At 33.6% G+C, this 17,124-nt stretch overlaps 2 protein-coding genes across 3 annotated transcripts; both read left to right on the forward strand.

The window, feature by feature from the left end:
• Positions 1–2,844: 2,844 nt before the first annotated feature.
• Positions 2,845–8,148, forward strand: LOC18035628 (synaptotagmin-1). 2 transcript variants are annotated; one of them, XM_006422547.2, is made up of 12 exons: positions 2,845–3,227; positions 3,623–3,721; positions 3,817–3,867; positions 3,967–4,090; positions 4,284–4,402; positions 4,522–4,623; positions 4,947–5,021; positions 5,626–5,702; positions 5,800–6,046; positions 6,125–6,475; positions 6,999–7,130; positions 7,480–7,763. In XM_006422547.2, the coding sequence occupies exons 1-12, from the start codon at positions 3,117–3,119 to the stop codon at positions 7,579–7,581; spliced, it is 1,590 nt and encodes a 529-aa protein (XP_006422610.2). In that variant the 5' UTR covers positions 2,845–3,116; the 3' UTR covers positions 7,582–7,763. The 2 variants fall into 2 exon arrangements, with proteins under 2 accessions (XP_006422610.2, XP_006422611.1); XM_006422548.2 differs by lacking the exon at positions 7,480–7,763 and adding an exon at positions 7,778–8,148 and having other exon boundaries at positions 2,847–3,227.
• Positions 8,149–8,439: 291 nt separating this feature from the next.
• LOC18035392 (L-ascorbate peroxidase 3) lies at positions 8,440–13,531 on the forward strand. Its single transcript, XM_006422552.2, has 9 exons — positions 8,440–8,855; positions 8,963–9,087; positions 10,118–10,167; positions 10,553–10,618; positions 10,704–10,752; positions 11,575–11,657; positions 11,960–12,039; positions 12,146–12,248; positions 13,120–13,531. The coding sequence occupies exons 1-9, from the start codon at positions 8,743–8,745 to the stop codon at positions 13,312–13,314; spliced, it is 864 nt and encodes a 287-aa protein (XP_006422615.1). The 5' UTR covers positions 8,440–8,742; the 3' UTR covers positions 13,315–13,531.
• Positions 13,532–17,124: the final 3,593 nt, after the last annotated feature.

Here is a 17,124-nt window from a genome sequence, read left to right on the forward strand (position 1 = left end):
CTATTCTCTCCTCCCAGCAAAACATTATCTTAATGTTGTTCTGAGGCCAAAACAAATAAATTTGATGGAAACTCACAAAAATTTGTGATAAAAAGCTGTAAATATTTGTCGTTCTCACAAGATTTGAAATTGTATATTATGAGCCCAAATTGATATCTGCAGTCCAAATTACAATGTCTTGCATCAGCAAAAAAAAGATTTGCAGCTGTAACATATACGCAAAACTGATGTAGAAACAACTAAGAATTAATCCCATATAGAGCATCAAATGATAAAGGTTTAAGAGTCATATAAGATTCCCCGGCTTGAAAAGGAATGTGGAAATATGGAGGGAGATGGAACATGATCACAGCTCATAAAGAATTAAAGATTAAAGCAGGAGCATATGCAAAACAAAACAAAACAAAATTGGAGACAAGATGCAAAGTGAAAGAACAAAAAAATTTGGCGCTTTCGAGAGCCGAAAATTGAAAGGCTCGCGTTGTTTGATTCATTTGAAAGCTTCACCCCAGTCATTATCGACACAATTTCCAAGGGAAACCTGTTTGGAATATCGGCTTAATGCCAGTCCAATTCTTTTAGGTAGTGTTTATTTTTTGGATTGTAGTGAGAATCTTAGGATTGAGAGTGTAGAGTGGGAGTGAGAGTAGGTTGTTTACTTACACTGGAATGGAAGTATGGAATGGAGATCATAATCCAATTTATGTGTTTACTTTGTCTTGAACTAGGAGTAAATAGTTTCAAATTATAATTTTATCCTTATTTAAAGAATTATAGTTTTTAATTACAAAGCTAATAAAAAATATATTTAATGAATAAATATTTATTTTATTATATTTGTACATTTATAATAATTATTAATATTCTTAATTATGAACATCACATTTTTTTATTAATTTTAATTCTAATATAAAATGAAACGTTATTTTATTTAATATAATTATATTAAATTTAAATATAATTATATTAAATTTATTATTATATAAAATAATAATATAATATTATTTAGTACAAAATTAATATTTTCTTAGAATAAACTATTTATTATTATTAATATTAAATAAATATAGTACTATTATTTGTAAAATAAATACAATAATATTATATTTATTAATTCTCTATTAATATAATAATATTATTTTAAAATAATTTTAACTTAGAATCAATGCAAATTATTATTTAGTTAAATATAATAATATTATTCAAATAAATATAATAATATTATTTAAATAAATATAATAATATTATTCAAATAAATATAATAATATTATTTAAATAAATATAATAATATTATTCAAATAAATATAATAATATTATTTAAATAAATATAATAATATTATTCAAATAAATATAATATTATTATTTAAATAAATATAATATTATTTATTTTATTTTATTAATTATAAAAAATTAAATTGAATTAAAAATATAAAAAAAAAGGGTAGAAAAGGAAGAGGTGGGAGTGGATTCCCACTCCCACCTCCCCCAATCGGAGTCTCACTCCCACTCCCCACTCTAAAAATGGGTGGGACCCACGGAGTGTGATTCCCAATCCTTCACTAAATAAGTGAAGTAAACACTGGAGTGGGAGGAATTCACACTCCTCATTCCCACTCCAGAAAGTAAACACAACATTAGTATATCAGCCCATGCGAACTTGTTGACAATACAACCAAAATAATGTGACATTTTATAATTGATTTAAGTCATGTTTGTTATAGTTTTTAAGTTATAACTGCAGTAAAAAAAGATAATTATAATTATGAAACAAAAATTAATAATATATAGTAAATATAAAATTTAAGTAATAATATTGACAAAATTATTAAAAATATAATAAATTTTTCATTATACAAGTGAAAAATCATATCAACATATTTTTTAAGTTACAACAACTAGTGTTTACTTTAGTACTGTAATTTTTAAATTACAGCTGTATAACCTTATTTCTAAACACACCATTTGATAGACGAAATAAACTTGGAAATGATGTTAATTCAAAGAGAGTATTCTTTGTTTTTATTCGAATTAACAACAAACATTAATATAAAGATTCTCTGATTCCTTAAATATGGATTTGCTATTATACATATGAAGTTATAGTTAATTAAACAAAAATAATATCATATCATATGGTGTAATAGTTAATCTACACAAATCCGCATTTGGATATATGGACCTTAGAAGCTCTGAATATTAGTAGTTGATTGTCTAATGTGTTACTTTTAAATGTACACGAATAATTGAATCATGGGGCATCTCTAAGAGCTTTAAAGAAATAGTTGCGTCTAGTGAATATAAATAACCAGAATTTAATTACAAAAAAAGATTTTAACATGCTGGAGATCAACTTACACTTAAAGGGAGCAGCCACGAGTCTACTTGCACTCCAGTGGGCATAAAAAAATATTATTAAGATCGAAAAGAGATTTACTGACATATAAAAAGAGAGATTACTGACTTATTTTATAATGGATAAAGATGTAGCATCAATTCAAATATTATGCCAGCCAGTAATGTGTTGCAAGTATGCAGTCATGAACCACTTCAAGAAAGCATAACCTTTTTTTATTTTAATTTTTTCATGACTTTGTAAAATAATACAATTACGTTAAATATATCCCATAAAAGGAAATATTTTAATTTTTATGATTTTTATTGTAAACTAAAAGACCATAATGCCCATACCAATGTCCTAATAGCTCACAGGTGGCATTTTTCGCTGGGCCCATATCCACTGCTGGAGTCCCAGCCCACTTGTCTCCTATGAGTCCTATATCGATGCCGGGACCCACGTAGAAATGTCAAAAGAATAACGTGGCATGTTCTGAAGAAGTAAAACAACACCTTGCACTAAACGCCAACGTTTTTGTATTTTTACTTTGCTTTCTCCGTCGGCACGCTGCTGCCTCTCAACTCTCCTCGTTGCTTCAACTCTTCCTTTCCTTCTATGATTCTTTCGTCGGCAAAGGTCAATTCCGTCATTTGACACTTTATGATAATATCAGATATAAGTATGCGCATTTAATAGACCTTTTTCTCTCATAAAAGATTTGTCGTTGAACAGTTACAAAAGGCTGTTTGGATACCGAGAAAATTAACCGAGAAAGTGAGAAATGGGAGTTATCAGTACAATCTTCGGTTTTTGTGGATTTGGCGTCGGGATTTCGTCGGGGCTTGTGATTGGTTACTTCCTTTTCATCTACTTTCAACCAACCGACGTGAAGGTAATTAAGTTTTTAAAATTAGTTCAATCATATTATTTCTTAAAATGTGTGTTTGTTTGCTGCACTGATTTTGAATTTGAATGAGATTTGAAGTTTTGATTTCATTCTCTTTGATCTGAATCTCGTTTAAGTTGAAAATAATATCCAAACTATATTATTGCTTCATTTTAAGATATTGAACAATTAGCGGAACTTTTGAATTTACATGTACATGTTGGAGCAAGATAATGCTTAATTCCGGAAGCAGACGAAAAAGTGTTTGCTAATCACTGGCTCACTTCGATTTGATTTTCATGCAGTTGTAGCTAATGCTAAAGTGTAGTGATGATTTGGAACTAATTTCATCTTCATCTGCGTTAGTTGAATTTTATATGTTGCTTGTTTGCTTGGTGTAGAATCCTGAGATTCGCCCGTTGGTTGAGCGAGATTCTGAGACTCTGCAGCAGATGCTTCCAGAGATACCTCTTTGGGTGAAATGTCCCGACTATGATCGCGTGTGTAACTGTTTTCTCTGGCATTTTTTTAATGTTATTCTATGGCCTGGGTTTTTCGTTTTGTTTTGACGGTGTTGCTCTTGTTTTCTTTGAAGGTTGATTGGCTGAATAAGTTCCTTGAATTAATGTGGCCTTATCTTGACAAGGTTTGATGTCAAGCTACGCATGTATTGTATTATCAGCTTGTAGCTCTTTTCTTCTTGTTCTATTATTCGTGTTTGACTCTGTTATTTTATATGTAATAGGCTATTTGTAAGACTGCGAAGAATATTGCAAAGCCTATAATTGCAGAACAAATTCCTAAGTATAAAATCGAGTCTGTTGAATTTGAAACTCTTACATTAGGGACTCTACCACCAACTTTTCAAGGTTAGTAGAATGATATATTCTTCATATTTTAATTATTTCTGGTTTTTCTAAAGGTTTTCATTGGTTTTGAGGATTAAGGAATATGTTAAGTTAAAATAAATGAATAAATAAAATTGAAAATTGATTATTTGGATGCCTATGGTGGTTGAAATAGATTTAATGATGGTTTTAGTTGGGTTCTTGTTTGTGCCAGGTATGAAAGTTTATGTCACTGATGAGAAGGAGTTGATTATGGAACCATGCTTAAAGTGGGCTGCAAATCCTAATGTAACCATTGGTGTTAAAGCATTTGGTTTGAAGGCAACAGTTCAGGTTGTTATTTGTTGTACGGAGCAAAGAAACTATTTTATCATAAAGAGATAGTGCATCCGAAGATCAGCAGGTTTTGAGAGTCGTTGCTCGTTAATACTGTGTGGTTTGCAAAATTTCAGGTGGTGGATTTGCAAGTTTTTGCTCAACCACGCATTACTCTGAAGCCCTTGGTCCCTGCTTTTCCTTGTTTTGCGAATATTTATGTGTCTCTCATGGAGAAGGTTAGTGATAATTGATAACATCAAAAAATGAACAATTTTTCCTTATTCCAAACACAAAATATGGAAAACTTGGTTTCACCTCCATTTAAGCTATCTATTCAAGAAAGTTAAAGAAAGCTGAACATGAGTGGCTTACCTGGATGGTTTAGGAATTTCCTTACTTGGACTTGGATCCATTTGGTGCTTGTTCACTGACTGAAGAAAGAAAAAGATTAGACTGGAATAGCAAGCAGAATGTCAATCAAAAGAACTGTTGAGAAAGAAAGTTTTTATGCCTCTATAAGTTATTTTGTTCTCTTGATTATTCTTATTTTTGTTTGCAGCCTCATGTTGACTTTGGACTGAAGCTAGTAGGGGCTGATCTTATGTCAATTCCTGGTCTCTATAGGTTTGTTCAGGTATAAAGTTGACTTTTTTTTTTTTTTTAAATATCACATTGTTTGCTTGCCTTTGTGTCTTTACGCATCTGCTTAAGTTATATATAAGCTTTTGATTTCATTCTTACTATGACAATTCTGAAGGAGGGCTTAGTCACTATATACTTGGTAATTCAATCTAACAGTAGTACTAATTCATCTAGCTATTTTTACACAAGCTGAAAAGTTTGAGATTTTGTGTTTCTCTAACCTCCAGTCAGTAAATATGCAAATCTTAATCAGCTCCGATCAGTTGACCTGTAATAGTCTTCATGTAATCTTTGTAATGCATGCTGCCCTCGTGTGTTCTAATTACTAATCAGCATATCACTCATTTAGTTTACTTATCTTATGCAACATATTCATTTGTCTACATGCATTATTTGTTGGTGTCAGTTTATTATTTTGTCAAGGTTGTTCAAAATTAGACTTATTTGATCCTGATTTCTTCTTGAAGGACATGAACTTTACACAAAAAAAGGAAGATTCCGTTTTTTCTTTTTCATTTCCATATTCCTTAGCAATATTTATTTATACAAATACTTGCCAATAATTGCGTTTAAAAGTGTCTGAGTTCTTTATGCAGGAGCTTATCAAAACTCAGGTGGCCAACATGTACCTGTGGCCCAAAACCCTAGAAGTACCAATTTTGGATCCATCCAAGTATGTTCGTGCAGAACTTGCAAAATTCTTTTGGGAGTAATGACTCCATTTGAATCATTTATATATTTTTGCTGACTAAATTAACTAAAATATGCAGAGCTTACCGGAGACCTGTTGGAATTCTCCATGTGAAGGTTGTGAAGGCAATGAATCTGAAAAAGAAAGATCTTCTGGGTGCATCAGACCCTTACGTGAAACTAAAGATCACCGAGGATAAGCTTCCATCAAAGAAAACCACTGTGAAGCACAAGAACTTGAACCCTGAATGGAATGAGGAATACAATTTTACTGTTAGAGATCCAGAGTCCCAGGCTGTAGAGCTTGCTGTTTATGACTGGGAGCAGGTATGTTATTCCAAATCAGTGGTTAGAAGTTGTAATTTGTTTCCATGTTGTTTAAGCTATTTTTCTCCCTTTTCTTAGGTTGGCAAACATGACAAGATGGGCATGAATGTTGTTCCTTTGAAAGAACTTACCCCTGAAGAGCCCACAGTTAAGACTCTTGACCTTCTCAAAAACATGGATTTGAATGATGGTCAAAATGAGAAGTCGCGTGGACAGCTTGTGGTGGAATTCATGTATAAACCATTTAAAGAAGAGGACTTACCAAAAAGTTTTGAAGAGTCGCAGACGGTGCAAAAGGCTCCTGAAAATACACCAGCTGGTGGAGGTTTGCTTGTAGTTATAGTCCATGAAGCTCAAGACGTGGAAGGCAAGCACCACACTAATCCTTATGCACGGATTCTTTTCAGAGGGGAGGAGAGAAAAACTAAGGTACTACTACCAGTACCATATGATTTATTTCTTTATAATTTTCATATTTCTCCAACCCCCCCTCCCCCCCCCCCAAAAAAAAACACAAAACAAAACAAAACACAGAAGACTTTGTATCTCTTTAGTCAATCCAGAAATTGTATAATTAACCCACAAAACCCTGCTCGTAGTCATATTTTTAACAATATTTGTCTTCTTTCAAGCAAGTCACATGGTAATTTTTGCCATGTTAAGGGTGTTTGTTGATTCTTTCCCATTATTTTTTGTACTTTTAAATATGTTTGTTTTATGCCATTACTTCATCACTAGTATAGTATTATCTAAGCTCTTCCATGAGAAAGTGAATCTGATTGGCTGAAAATTTCGAATACAAGGCAAACAGGAACAGTGTAGAAAAGGCTTATTTCTTGAACTTTCATCATTGTTTGACGAGATATTTTGAAATTACAGAAAATATTCAAATTTTTAGACTTTTTTTATTTGAATTTGTTGTATGCATGATGTTGGCCTTTCAATGATACAGCATGTAAAGAAGAATAGAGATCCCAGATGGGAGGAGGAGTTTCAATTTATGCTAGAGGAGCCTCCCACTAATGATAGACTACACGTGGAAGTTTGCAGTGTCTCATCAAGGATTGGACTGCTGCATCCAAAGGTATTGTTTCAATTTTATTTTATTTTTTATCTTGTCCACAGATTTAAGCAAGAATGTTGTCGAATGAAGAATGATCCATTCCGGCAGTGATGGTGGTATACTTGTGTACCATCTCTACGCCTCGTTTCATGAACTTTATTTAACTTTGTTTTGCCATCCTTCACAGTCTTGTTTAGCCTGAACCCACATCCTTACAATATTTTAGGTTAGTATAGAAGATTGATTAGAGATTGTGTTCTAAGCTAAAAGTGAATTAGTTATTGTAAAAATTAGAAAATTACTTGACAAAAGTGAGGGATTTCCTTTTGATGGCTACATAAAATACATAAAGAACTAATCTATGATTTAGTTCTTAGCTTTGTTTGACCTGGGGAACTTTGAGAGAAATGCAAGGGCAACTTCAAGATCACCACAAAAATCAAGAGAAATGCAAGGGGAACTTATGTTCTAACATAAGTAGTCATAATATCCTTTTGTCTCGCAAAGGGTTAAAGCATAAATTTGAACATACGGAGATGTGAAACTACAATTTCCAAAACTCAATGAGCTTTATGAAAAAAAAATTTCTGTTCTGGATTCAAAAATTTTGGTCCTTCATCTTTTGTGATATTCACACCAACACTCTATACCATGTGGCTTGTGGTCAGGAAACGCTAGGATATATTGACATCAATCTTTCAGATGTTGTTAGCAACAAGCGAATCAATGAGAAGTACCACCTCATTGACTCGAAGAACGGACGAATCCAGATCGAGTTGCAATGGCGAACTGCATAAACATATGATCTCCTTTTCTTCTTCCTTTTATTAGATACTGCCTGTAAGTTTACTTCAGTCTGTTGGGTACAGAAAACGCTATCTTGCGCCATTGTCTTGAAGGATCTCTTTGTTTGTTGTTTTTGTAAATGTGTGTAAAAAATTATATTAATCTCACACAGAATAATACACTGTGATTTTAGACGCTGGTTCAATGATCTTTAATTTGAGGAGATTAATATTTGGTTTGTTCGTTAAAGTTATAAACCGGTGACATTGATTAAAAATAAAAATAAACTTTACTGATTTTTGATTATCGGATTGTGGTGGGGGAAGATTGGCATGATTTCTAAAGATTTTCAAAGGCTATTATATTTATATTTTTAATTGAATTTTACTTTCACAGTCAAGAGGGACTGTAATCCTCCACGGTTCATGGTTTGCGTCTTAAAAAGACAAAAACTAGATAAGGGGGAGGCTGGAGCCTGGAGGGAGTCTGTTGGCTACTCAAAAATAAAATGCTAGTAGTATATTTTTCTACGTTAAAAAGACAAAAACTGGAGAACGTGCCATTTACCTTTAAACAATGGCTTTCTTTTGCCCAACGGCCATGAATGTTTGTTTTGACGCTGGGGATGAAACTGGATTATCAAAATTTTAAAATCTTCCTATCCAATATCTGTATGCCACTTGGCTATCTCAATCAGCATAATAAGAGATTGACCGCGCGAGATTAGAACTCTTATCATTTCACCTAATCTAATTTTATAGGTCCGTCTTCACTGACCATTTCTTCTCGAAAAACCAACGACAGCTGTCGTAAACTGTCAAAAGGTCGTTACAGAAAAAGAGCTCCGATGGCTTTACCGGTCGTTGACACAGAGTACCTGAAGGAGATCGACAAGGCTCGTCGCGATCTCCGCGCTCTTATCGCTTACAAGAACTGTGCTCCAATCATGCTCCGTCTAGCGTGCGTTCTCTACTCTCTTTCCTTTCCTGTTTGTTTCCCGAGGAAACGCTTGCTCAAGAAAGTCATTGAAACTTAATTCATGTTTGTTTTATTTTTTTTTAATAAAGGTGGCACGACGCGGGAACATATGACGTGAACACGAAGACTGGTGGACCAAATGGCTCGATAAGGAACGAAGAGGAGTACTCTCATGGCTCCAACAATGGCTTGAAAATCGCTCTTGATTTTTGTGGTGAGCCTTTTTTATTAGCGTTATTTATTTATTTTTTTATAAAGTTAAATATTTATGTATATCTATTTATGTATCCCAAGTCATGCACTTGTGAATATCGAAAAGTAGAAAATAGATAGCATAAAATGAATTAAATATAACGTCCACTATGTGGTGATTGTGGAGCTGACAAAAAAGCTGCAATTATAATTGAGAAAATTTGCAATATTAATATTTGACTGTTTCAGTCGCATTGACATTGAGTAAACTAGAATCTCAGTGAAACTATTGCTTGGCATGAAATTTATGTGATCACACTTTTGACTTTTAGACTTATCAAGCATTTCAGAGAGTTTAAGCCTTTAGTTTGGATGGTGAGTTTCCTGCTACACTTGCATTCTTTACCAAAATTAGGTGTCACCCAGTTGCATGCTTGAGTTGAAAACCAAGGTTGAATGGTGATTACATAAGTATATCATATAGACATATACCATTTTTACTAAAAAGCACAATGGACGATGGTCAATTAAAATGAAAGAGTGATTTGTCAATCTAATGATATGAGCACCGGCGGACATGTTAATCCATATAATCTCCATGAATTGAAGAACATTCTTGTCTTCAGTATATCCTAAGAACACAGGTATTTTGATCACTCCTTAAACCATATATAGTACTTAGACACTACTATCATCTGGTCACATTTGATTATTTACTCATTTTTAAATGCAAATAATTTCATTTGATGTCTAATTTATTTTGAGGCTAGACATATACATGTTATCAGATGATAATGATTATACAGAAAGAATTGTCCTATGATGGTCTTCTTCATGGGACCTCTGAACTGTTGTTCTTGGCTTATTTTGTGATTTTTTTTTTTTTTTGGAAAAACCAGTCTGATAGATATGGGACATTGCTAACTTCATGAGAATGATTGCGATTTAAGAATTTATCAGTTAATTATATCTGAGAACCCTGGAATAATTTATAGCTTAGATTAACTTGACATGGACTTGTCAGTGAAATGGTTTTCTTTTCCTTATGCCAGAGGAAGTGAAGGCTAAACATCCAAAAATAACATATGCAGACCTATACCAGGTGAGTACAAAGTTGAAATAGTTTGTATGCCAATTCTGTCGACATTTATTTCTTTTCTTTCTTTTCTTTTCTTTTCTTTTGGGAAGTAGGATGGGAGGTTATTGTTACACTTAACAGTTATACATAAAGGGATGTATATCTTGACACAAACTGCAGTAAATAGTGGATTTTGTTATGCTGTTAACTACTGATGTGGACATTATGGCCAGATCTATATATCAGCTTAAGGGACATCCCGAGGCTGGGGTATGTGGGGAAATAACGTAAAATGGTTTTGTATGACAAATCAGAGCAATTTTTGTGGATTTTACCTGAAGTTGACAACTTAATTAGAAGATGCTAGATGCACTCTTTGTTCATATCTAATAATTACTTGTTATTCTAGCTTGCGGGTGTTGTTGCAGTTGAGGTCACTGGAGGTCCTACAGTCGACTTTGTTCCTGGTAGAAAGGTACTATGTTGTGACTTTTTGAAATTATAGCTTTTATGTTCAATCACTTCAATTGATTGCTCGCCCTTTTTTTTTTTTTCTTTAGGATTCAAAAATTTCTCCCAAGGAAGGGCGTCTTCCAGATGCCAAACGAGGTATCTTGCTGGTTTATTGTATTATAACCTCTTGGAATCTTGAAGCAGTGTGTTAATGTCAAATATTTAAAATTCTGGAATGCTTGATACTGTTCTTGAATTACTAATATAACTTCTAGCAATGTGCTCCTGAAGCTTGTTCATTAGTATTTTTAATTTGATTAGATGAACATTGCTGTTATCTAATCTTGTTATTTGCCCCAATTTGATAGAGAAGAAGAAATTGAAATAATTTGCGCTAGTTTAAATTTAAACTTTTAATTTTAACTTCTCCATATCTGCCTGGTGTCTATTATATGATTGAGGTTATCATCACTTATTTATGGTTCATAGATTGTAGGAGTACATTATATATCTGGTGAATATTTTTGTATAGAATAAAAATGTCTTAGGGTATACTCTTTTCTGGGGTTGTAGTATATGCCATGCCTTGATTGCATATGAGTTAATGTCTTAAAACAAATCCATATGTCTCAGCCTCCTCTTCAAGTGTCAGCTTAGCTTTACTGTAAACTATTACTGATGGAAAATTAGCATGGGCTAATTCATGAAGGAAATTCAAAAGCAGGCTTATAGAACCCTCAGAAATGAAGATGTGTCAGTTGAAATGATATGTTCTTGAAAGATTAGTTCCAATAGGCTATAGCTACTCAGCCTACTCTATTTGAAATGATATGTTAATTAAGATTCAGTGCACTATAGTTTTTATTTTAAAGCAGGGATATAGTCAAGTTACTGTCCATATCCCTAATTTAAAGTGCTCATATATAATACTGTCTGGGAGATAACTTTAATATAACGCCTTGTAAATTTGGGTGGTAGGTGCACCTCATCTGAGGGATATCTTTTATCGGATGGGTCTGTCTGACAAGGATATAGTGGCACTCTCAGGGGGCCATACTTTGGTAACTCTCTCGACACATTATATATGTAGTTCTTATCTTATGCAGACGTCTACATCTTTTTAAAATACAGATGGAGTTAAAGGGCAAAAAGTAGGAAAGAGAAAAAAGAAAGCATGAACTCCAATGTAATATGGACGATGAGTTATGATTTGTAATTCTTTTATTGTCTTTTATCTCCATCCGCAATTTAATAGGATGTAGACATCCTTAAAGAAATGCACTCAACATGCTTGTACCAATATCTGAGACTGTGTATTGTGGATACTTGAAAGTGAACATTTTTGTTTGGCGCCGTGGCATAGGGAAGGGCACATCCAGAGAGATCAGGTTTTGAAGGCCCTTGGACCAGGGAGCCTCTGAAATTTGATAACTCATACTTTGTGTAAGATTTGAACTGAGCTTGGAAAAATATTTCCTGCCTTATCTTTGTAGTGGGAGTCATTTAGAGTATCACACAATTAATTTTTCATGATTACTGTTGATTCCAGGGAGTTGCTGAATGGGGAATCAGAAGGATTACTGCAACTTCCAACAGACAAGGCTTTATTAGAAGACCCTGAGTTCCGTCGTTATGTTGAGTTGTATGCAAAGGTCAATGCACTTATCTTAACCAAATAACCCCATGTTAACAGCGCTTCATTTGATCACGCAGTATATTTATTTCTGGCTGACAAGACCTTTACTGTGTTTTCCTTTTGCTGCTGCATGCAAAATATCATGGGATGATCTTATAATATAGTTTCTAGTTCTGTTACTTTTTCCCGTAGAATCAGTTTTTTCTTTTTGCTTAACAAGGCCCACCTATGCATCCATAGAGATTGGTAGAATCTGAGCAGACAGAGCAGACATTGATCTGCCAACTCAGTTTGGTGGTGAGCCATTAGTCATGGGCAATCTAACCTAAACTCAGCCTGTCTACTTGTGGGTTCAGTTTGGATAGAGACGGGGTTGGCGTACCTGAAGCCTGGCTGGCAGTACTTTTCCTGTTGTTGTCTCACATTTATATCTTAGACACTTCCATAATTTTTTAAAGTAGATTCGAAGTGTGGTGTTAGGTTGTTTGTTTGGAAATTAGCTGGGTCAGGGTTGTGGAGTTTTGAACTGGCTCAGTGCCGGTTCTTGCCACGATTAGCACCACATCTGGTTGATGTGACCATCTTAGAAGCTAGAACTGGAATGTTTTGTGCCTAATAAATTGGGTCCCTGACAGAAACCCAACCATTATCCAACTCCAGAGTCTTACAAGTTTGATCAAACTTGTTGGGTGGATTTCTGTGGTCTTTTATTATCAAGTTGTCCTCGAATGACTATAAGCTTTCGCAATTTAGTATCTTTTTAGATCTTTACAATTGCAAATATAATTTGTTACTTGATCTGGTTTCCACAGTTACTTATTCGTTTATAACTGTCTTTATTGGATGTGATTTTCCACTTATTTTACCAAATTTCTGGCCCATGTCAGGATGAGGATGCATTCTTTAGAGATTATGCAGCATCACATAAGAAACTTTCAGAGCTAGGGTTTTCACCCGGTTCTGGCTCCAAATCAACAGCAAATGATTGCACCATATTAGCTCAAGGTGCAGTTGGAGTAGCAGTTACTGTGGCAGTGGTGATTCTAAGCTACTTTTACGAAGTTCGCAAAAGGATGAAGTGAAACAAGATTACTCAAATTTGTATTTGGTTACATATACCATCAGTTATTTGCAAGTGAATTTAGCCAGAACTCGCCAGCCCCAAGCGCTGCCAAGTTCTTATTATTCCTGATAGTACGCTGGGCAATTAGATAAGTTTATGAGTGCTGCTATTTACCCCGGGTCAAACCCCGGGTCAAGCCCCGAAAATTCAATAAAACAATGTCGTTTTGAGACTCAGTAACATCTCTTTTCTTTCTCTTTTACCTATCTCTTTCAGTAAACCGACGCCGTTTTAACCTTACAGTCAGACTTCATTCTTCAAAATGCAAGCTAGATCTCAGAGGGAAAACTTGAAACATTGAAGGAATCAACTCAAAATTTCACCATCAGCAAGTGTGAGGAGGAGAAAAAATCAAATAACAGTTTTTTGAAGGAATCAACTCAAATTCAAAGTTTTTTTAATGATTCAACTGTTCCTTCAGTCTGAATTATACTCACAACACTTTGCTATAGAGATCTCTATTTTTCATTGGTACAATAAACCCGTAAAACAAAGGAGGAAATAAAATACATAAACACACAATAAATTGTTGTTGCCTTAGCTTGAAAGGTTGAGGTTATTGATATACACTTGGCATGCAACAGCTTATTAAGTTTAACTGCATCTTCTTGTCCAGAAACCAAAATAAATTTAGGAAGAAGCTGCTTTAATCCAGGATAATGACGATGTCGACCAAATCCTTCTCCAGAAAATTTTGATTGTATACACAGTGGGGTTCATAGTACAGGGTCAGTGGGTCTTTTGACGAATTGATGAGATACTTAGATGACAAATAAAACCCGGAAGGATTAAAATCAACAAAAGATTAAAGTACTACCCCAAGTGTAGAAGTATCACGTTGGTGTGGTCGTCGCGTGATGGTTGTCGTTGGTGGTAGTGGCAGTGGCTGATTTGCAGGCGTATTGTGGATTCTGAATAGCTGTGAGTTGTGCGTAATTTTCACGCGTGATGGCAAGGGGGAAATAACTTGGGCTGTGAGCAAGGAAAGGAGAAATAAACTAACTTGGCAAAAAAGGTGCCTTTTTTACTTGAGTAAAACGACGCGTTTAATTCGGGGTTTGACCCGGTGCAAGAATCATTTTCCTAAGTTTATTGATGGTAGACAAAAAAAATTACATGTTCCCACTTGTAATAATATTATTGGCATGAGGTTTGCCATACACCATTACACAAGAGTGGGGAAGCTATTTTTCTCCTCGGATAAGAGACACTTGGAACATTTTCAGAAACATTAGCCCAAAATAACTTGTAAACCTAATTTTTGGTCCCATCAAAACATCATGGATGCCGATATACTTGTTCCCCATCAAGGGGGAATGAACTTAAGAGTTTCAAAAGTTCACAATTTTAACCTCTTTATATGGGGTAGATCAACTATTATTTTACCATTGGGCTATGCTGCACTCCTTTGGATATAATTTGCTTGGTTTTGCCATCACACAATTGTTTAGTTTTAACAATGAATCTTTGGGGCTGGCGCAAAAATAGTTTTAAAAAGATAAAAGTTAATTTTGGTGTCCGGTAAATTTTTTTATAAATTAATTTTTATAAAATCAATTTATTATATAGTAAATTTTGAAAAACTTTCAAAATTAAATTTTAAGAATCAATTTTGTACATAATATAATTATATATATATATATCTTATAAAAATTTAAAATTTTTCTTATTAATTAAAAATCATTAATTTTAAAGAAATTACTTTAACCTAATGGTGAACCACTACTCTCAAAATTAAGAAGGACTGTAAGGGTAGTGGTTTGAGTCTCCATAGGCTCAACCTCCTTCAATTAAGTAAAAAATTGTGTAGAGTTAATTTGTAAGTCATTTTCCCTTGCGAAATACGAGTGCAACAGAAACATCACTTGTCTGTGAGTGTCATATGTATGGGCATGTACTTCATAGAATTAATGTAATAATGTAAGTCCCAAGTTATATATTTAATTGTAAATATCAGTGTAATATATGCTCTAATAGCAATTGTAAATATCTGTGTAATACATTAATCTGATATGTAATCAGTATTCAAAAAATATTATATTATATATACATCATTTTTAAAAATAAATTTCACCAACATTTAACTGATATTATTTACAATTGATTATTTTTACAGTACAATTAATAACAATTGTTTTAAAAACTACAATATTACTAAATTAACCCCTACTTTACTGCCAGTGCGTGCTAGTGGCGTTTACCGAATACTTACAAAATTTGTGTTTTAATCATTTTAAAAATATTATAAGATTTTACATTAGGATTAGAATCGGCATCATCGAGTAGGTTATAGATTGGATACCATTAAGTGATTTTTTATTACTTTTTCAGTGATGTTATTAAGTACTTAAAATTATTATTTGAAGGAAAACTTTATGTCGCATGTGGAGTGCTAAAATTGACTTGAAGCTATAAATTTGAGGAGCCCCATTCCCATATGGTGGAGAAGGGGCGTCCAAAAGAGGTAGGTTAAGGGATGGCCCTAAGTTTAAGGGCTTTTAGGACAGACAAACCCACGAATCCTGTTCTGTTTCAATACCTAAGCACATGACAACCACGTGCTGCTTTGCTGGTTCTCATCACCCACATAACACGCGCAACCCGTTCTGGTTATTGCCAATCGTCGTTTCGTAACAAATCACATAACAACAATTAATAGGGCACTCAAAGATTTGTCCCTTAGATAGTTACTATTTCATACATGGGTGGTTGAGTCCCATTTTGTTATTTTAATTTTATCTATTTAAATGAATTTAATAAGAGTATTAATATAATTTAATGTCAAACAAGATTAATGTGTTCATCTAAATTAACAGAATTTACTAATATAAGAAAATATAGATATTTATTTTTTAAATAATCAAATATCTAATTGTAAACTAAACATGAATGTATGTTTCCTTATTTGTTGTTTCTTATCGTTTCTTTTTTGTAAAACTGATTAGTAGATAAATCTACCTAACTAATATTGATATGATACTGAGAAGAGCATTGATCAATTAATGAGTGTTATATATATTTATATGTTGGATTTATTTAATATGTTTATAGTTTTAATATAGGAATTAGGAAGCATAAGGCTCGCCCTCTTGCTTCTACTTGTTCTCATATTGAGCATAAAATTGGTAGTTAAAATTTGTTTGTTGTTTTCATTGATCAACGAGTGAAAGCAAAACATTAGGTAGGGTTTTGTGTAAAAAAGATAATAAGTACTTGTGGGGAATAAAATCATTATAAATCCACAAAATGCTATATATATATATATGGTTCAACATCACAAAGAGGCAAGGATTGAACCAGGTGGCAAAAAAGAAGGTAGGTGAAATGCTCACAGATAATTACACAAGCTGGCTATCAATAAAAATAACGTATGCCCATGATCTTAACTCTTACCAGCCACTTGAATGAATTGCATGATGAGAGAGAGGGAGGAGATTTTTTGGGACTACAAATTGGGAATAGAGATAACAACAAAAAGGTGAATCAACTTCTCCATCCCTAACCCTGCCCCATTGTTGCCCAAACTTGCACCACAAGGTTAGGGAAAAAAAATTGCCCCCCCCCCCCCCCCCCCCCCCAAAAAAAAAAAAGAAGGAAAAAAGTGGAAGGTGAACCAAAGCCCACATACAACCACAACCACATTCATTTCATTTCATTACAGATATATCTTTCTTTTCCCTTTTTCTTTCATCATCTTGCCTTTCAACCCAACCTCCAATGCCTTCTAGAAACCTTACTTTTGTCTCTCTCTCTCTCTCTCTCTCTCTCT

This window comes from Citrus clementina, unplaced genomic scaffold (genome assembly GCF_000493195.1).
Source record: "Citrus clementina cultivar Clemenules unplaced genomic scaffold, Citrus_clementina_v1.0 scaffold_8, whole genome shotgun sequence".
Taxonomy (NCBI): Eukaryota; Viridiplantae; Streptophyta; class Magnoliopsida; order Sapindales; family Rutaceae; genus Citrus; species Citrus x clementina.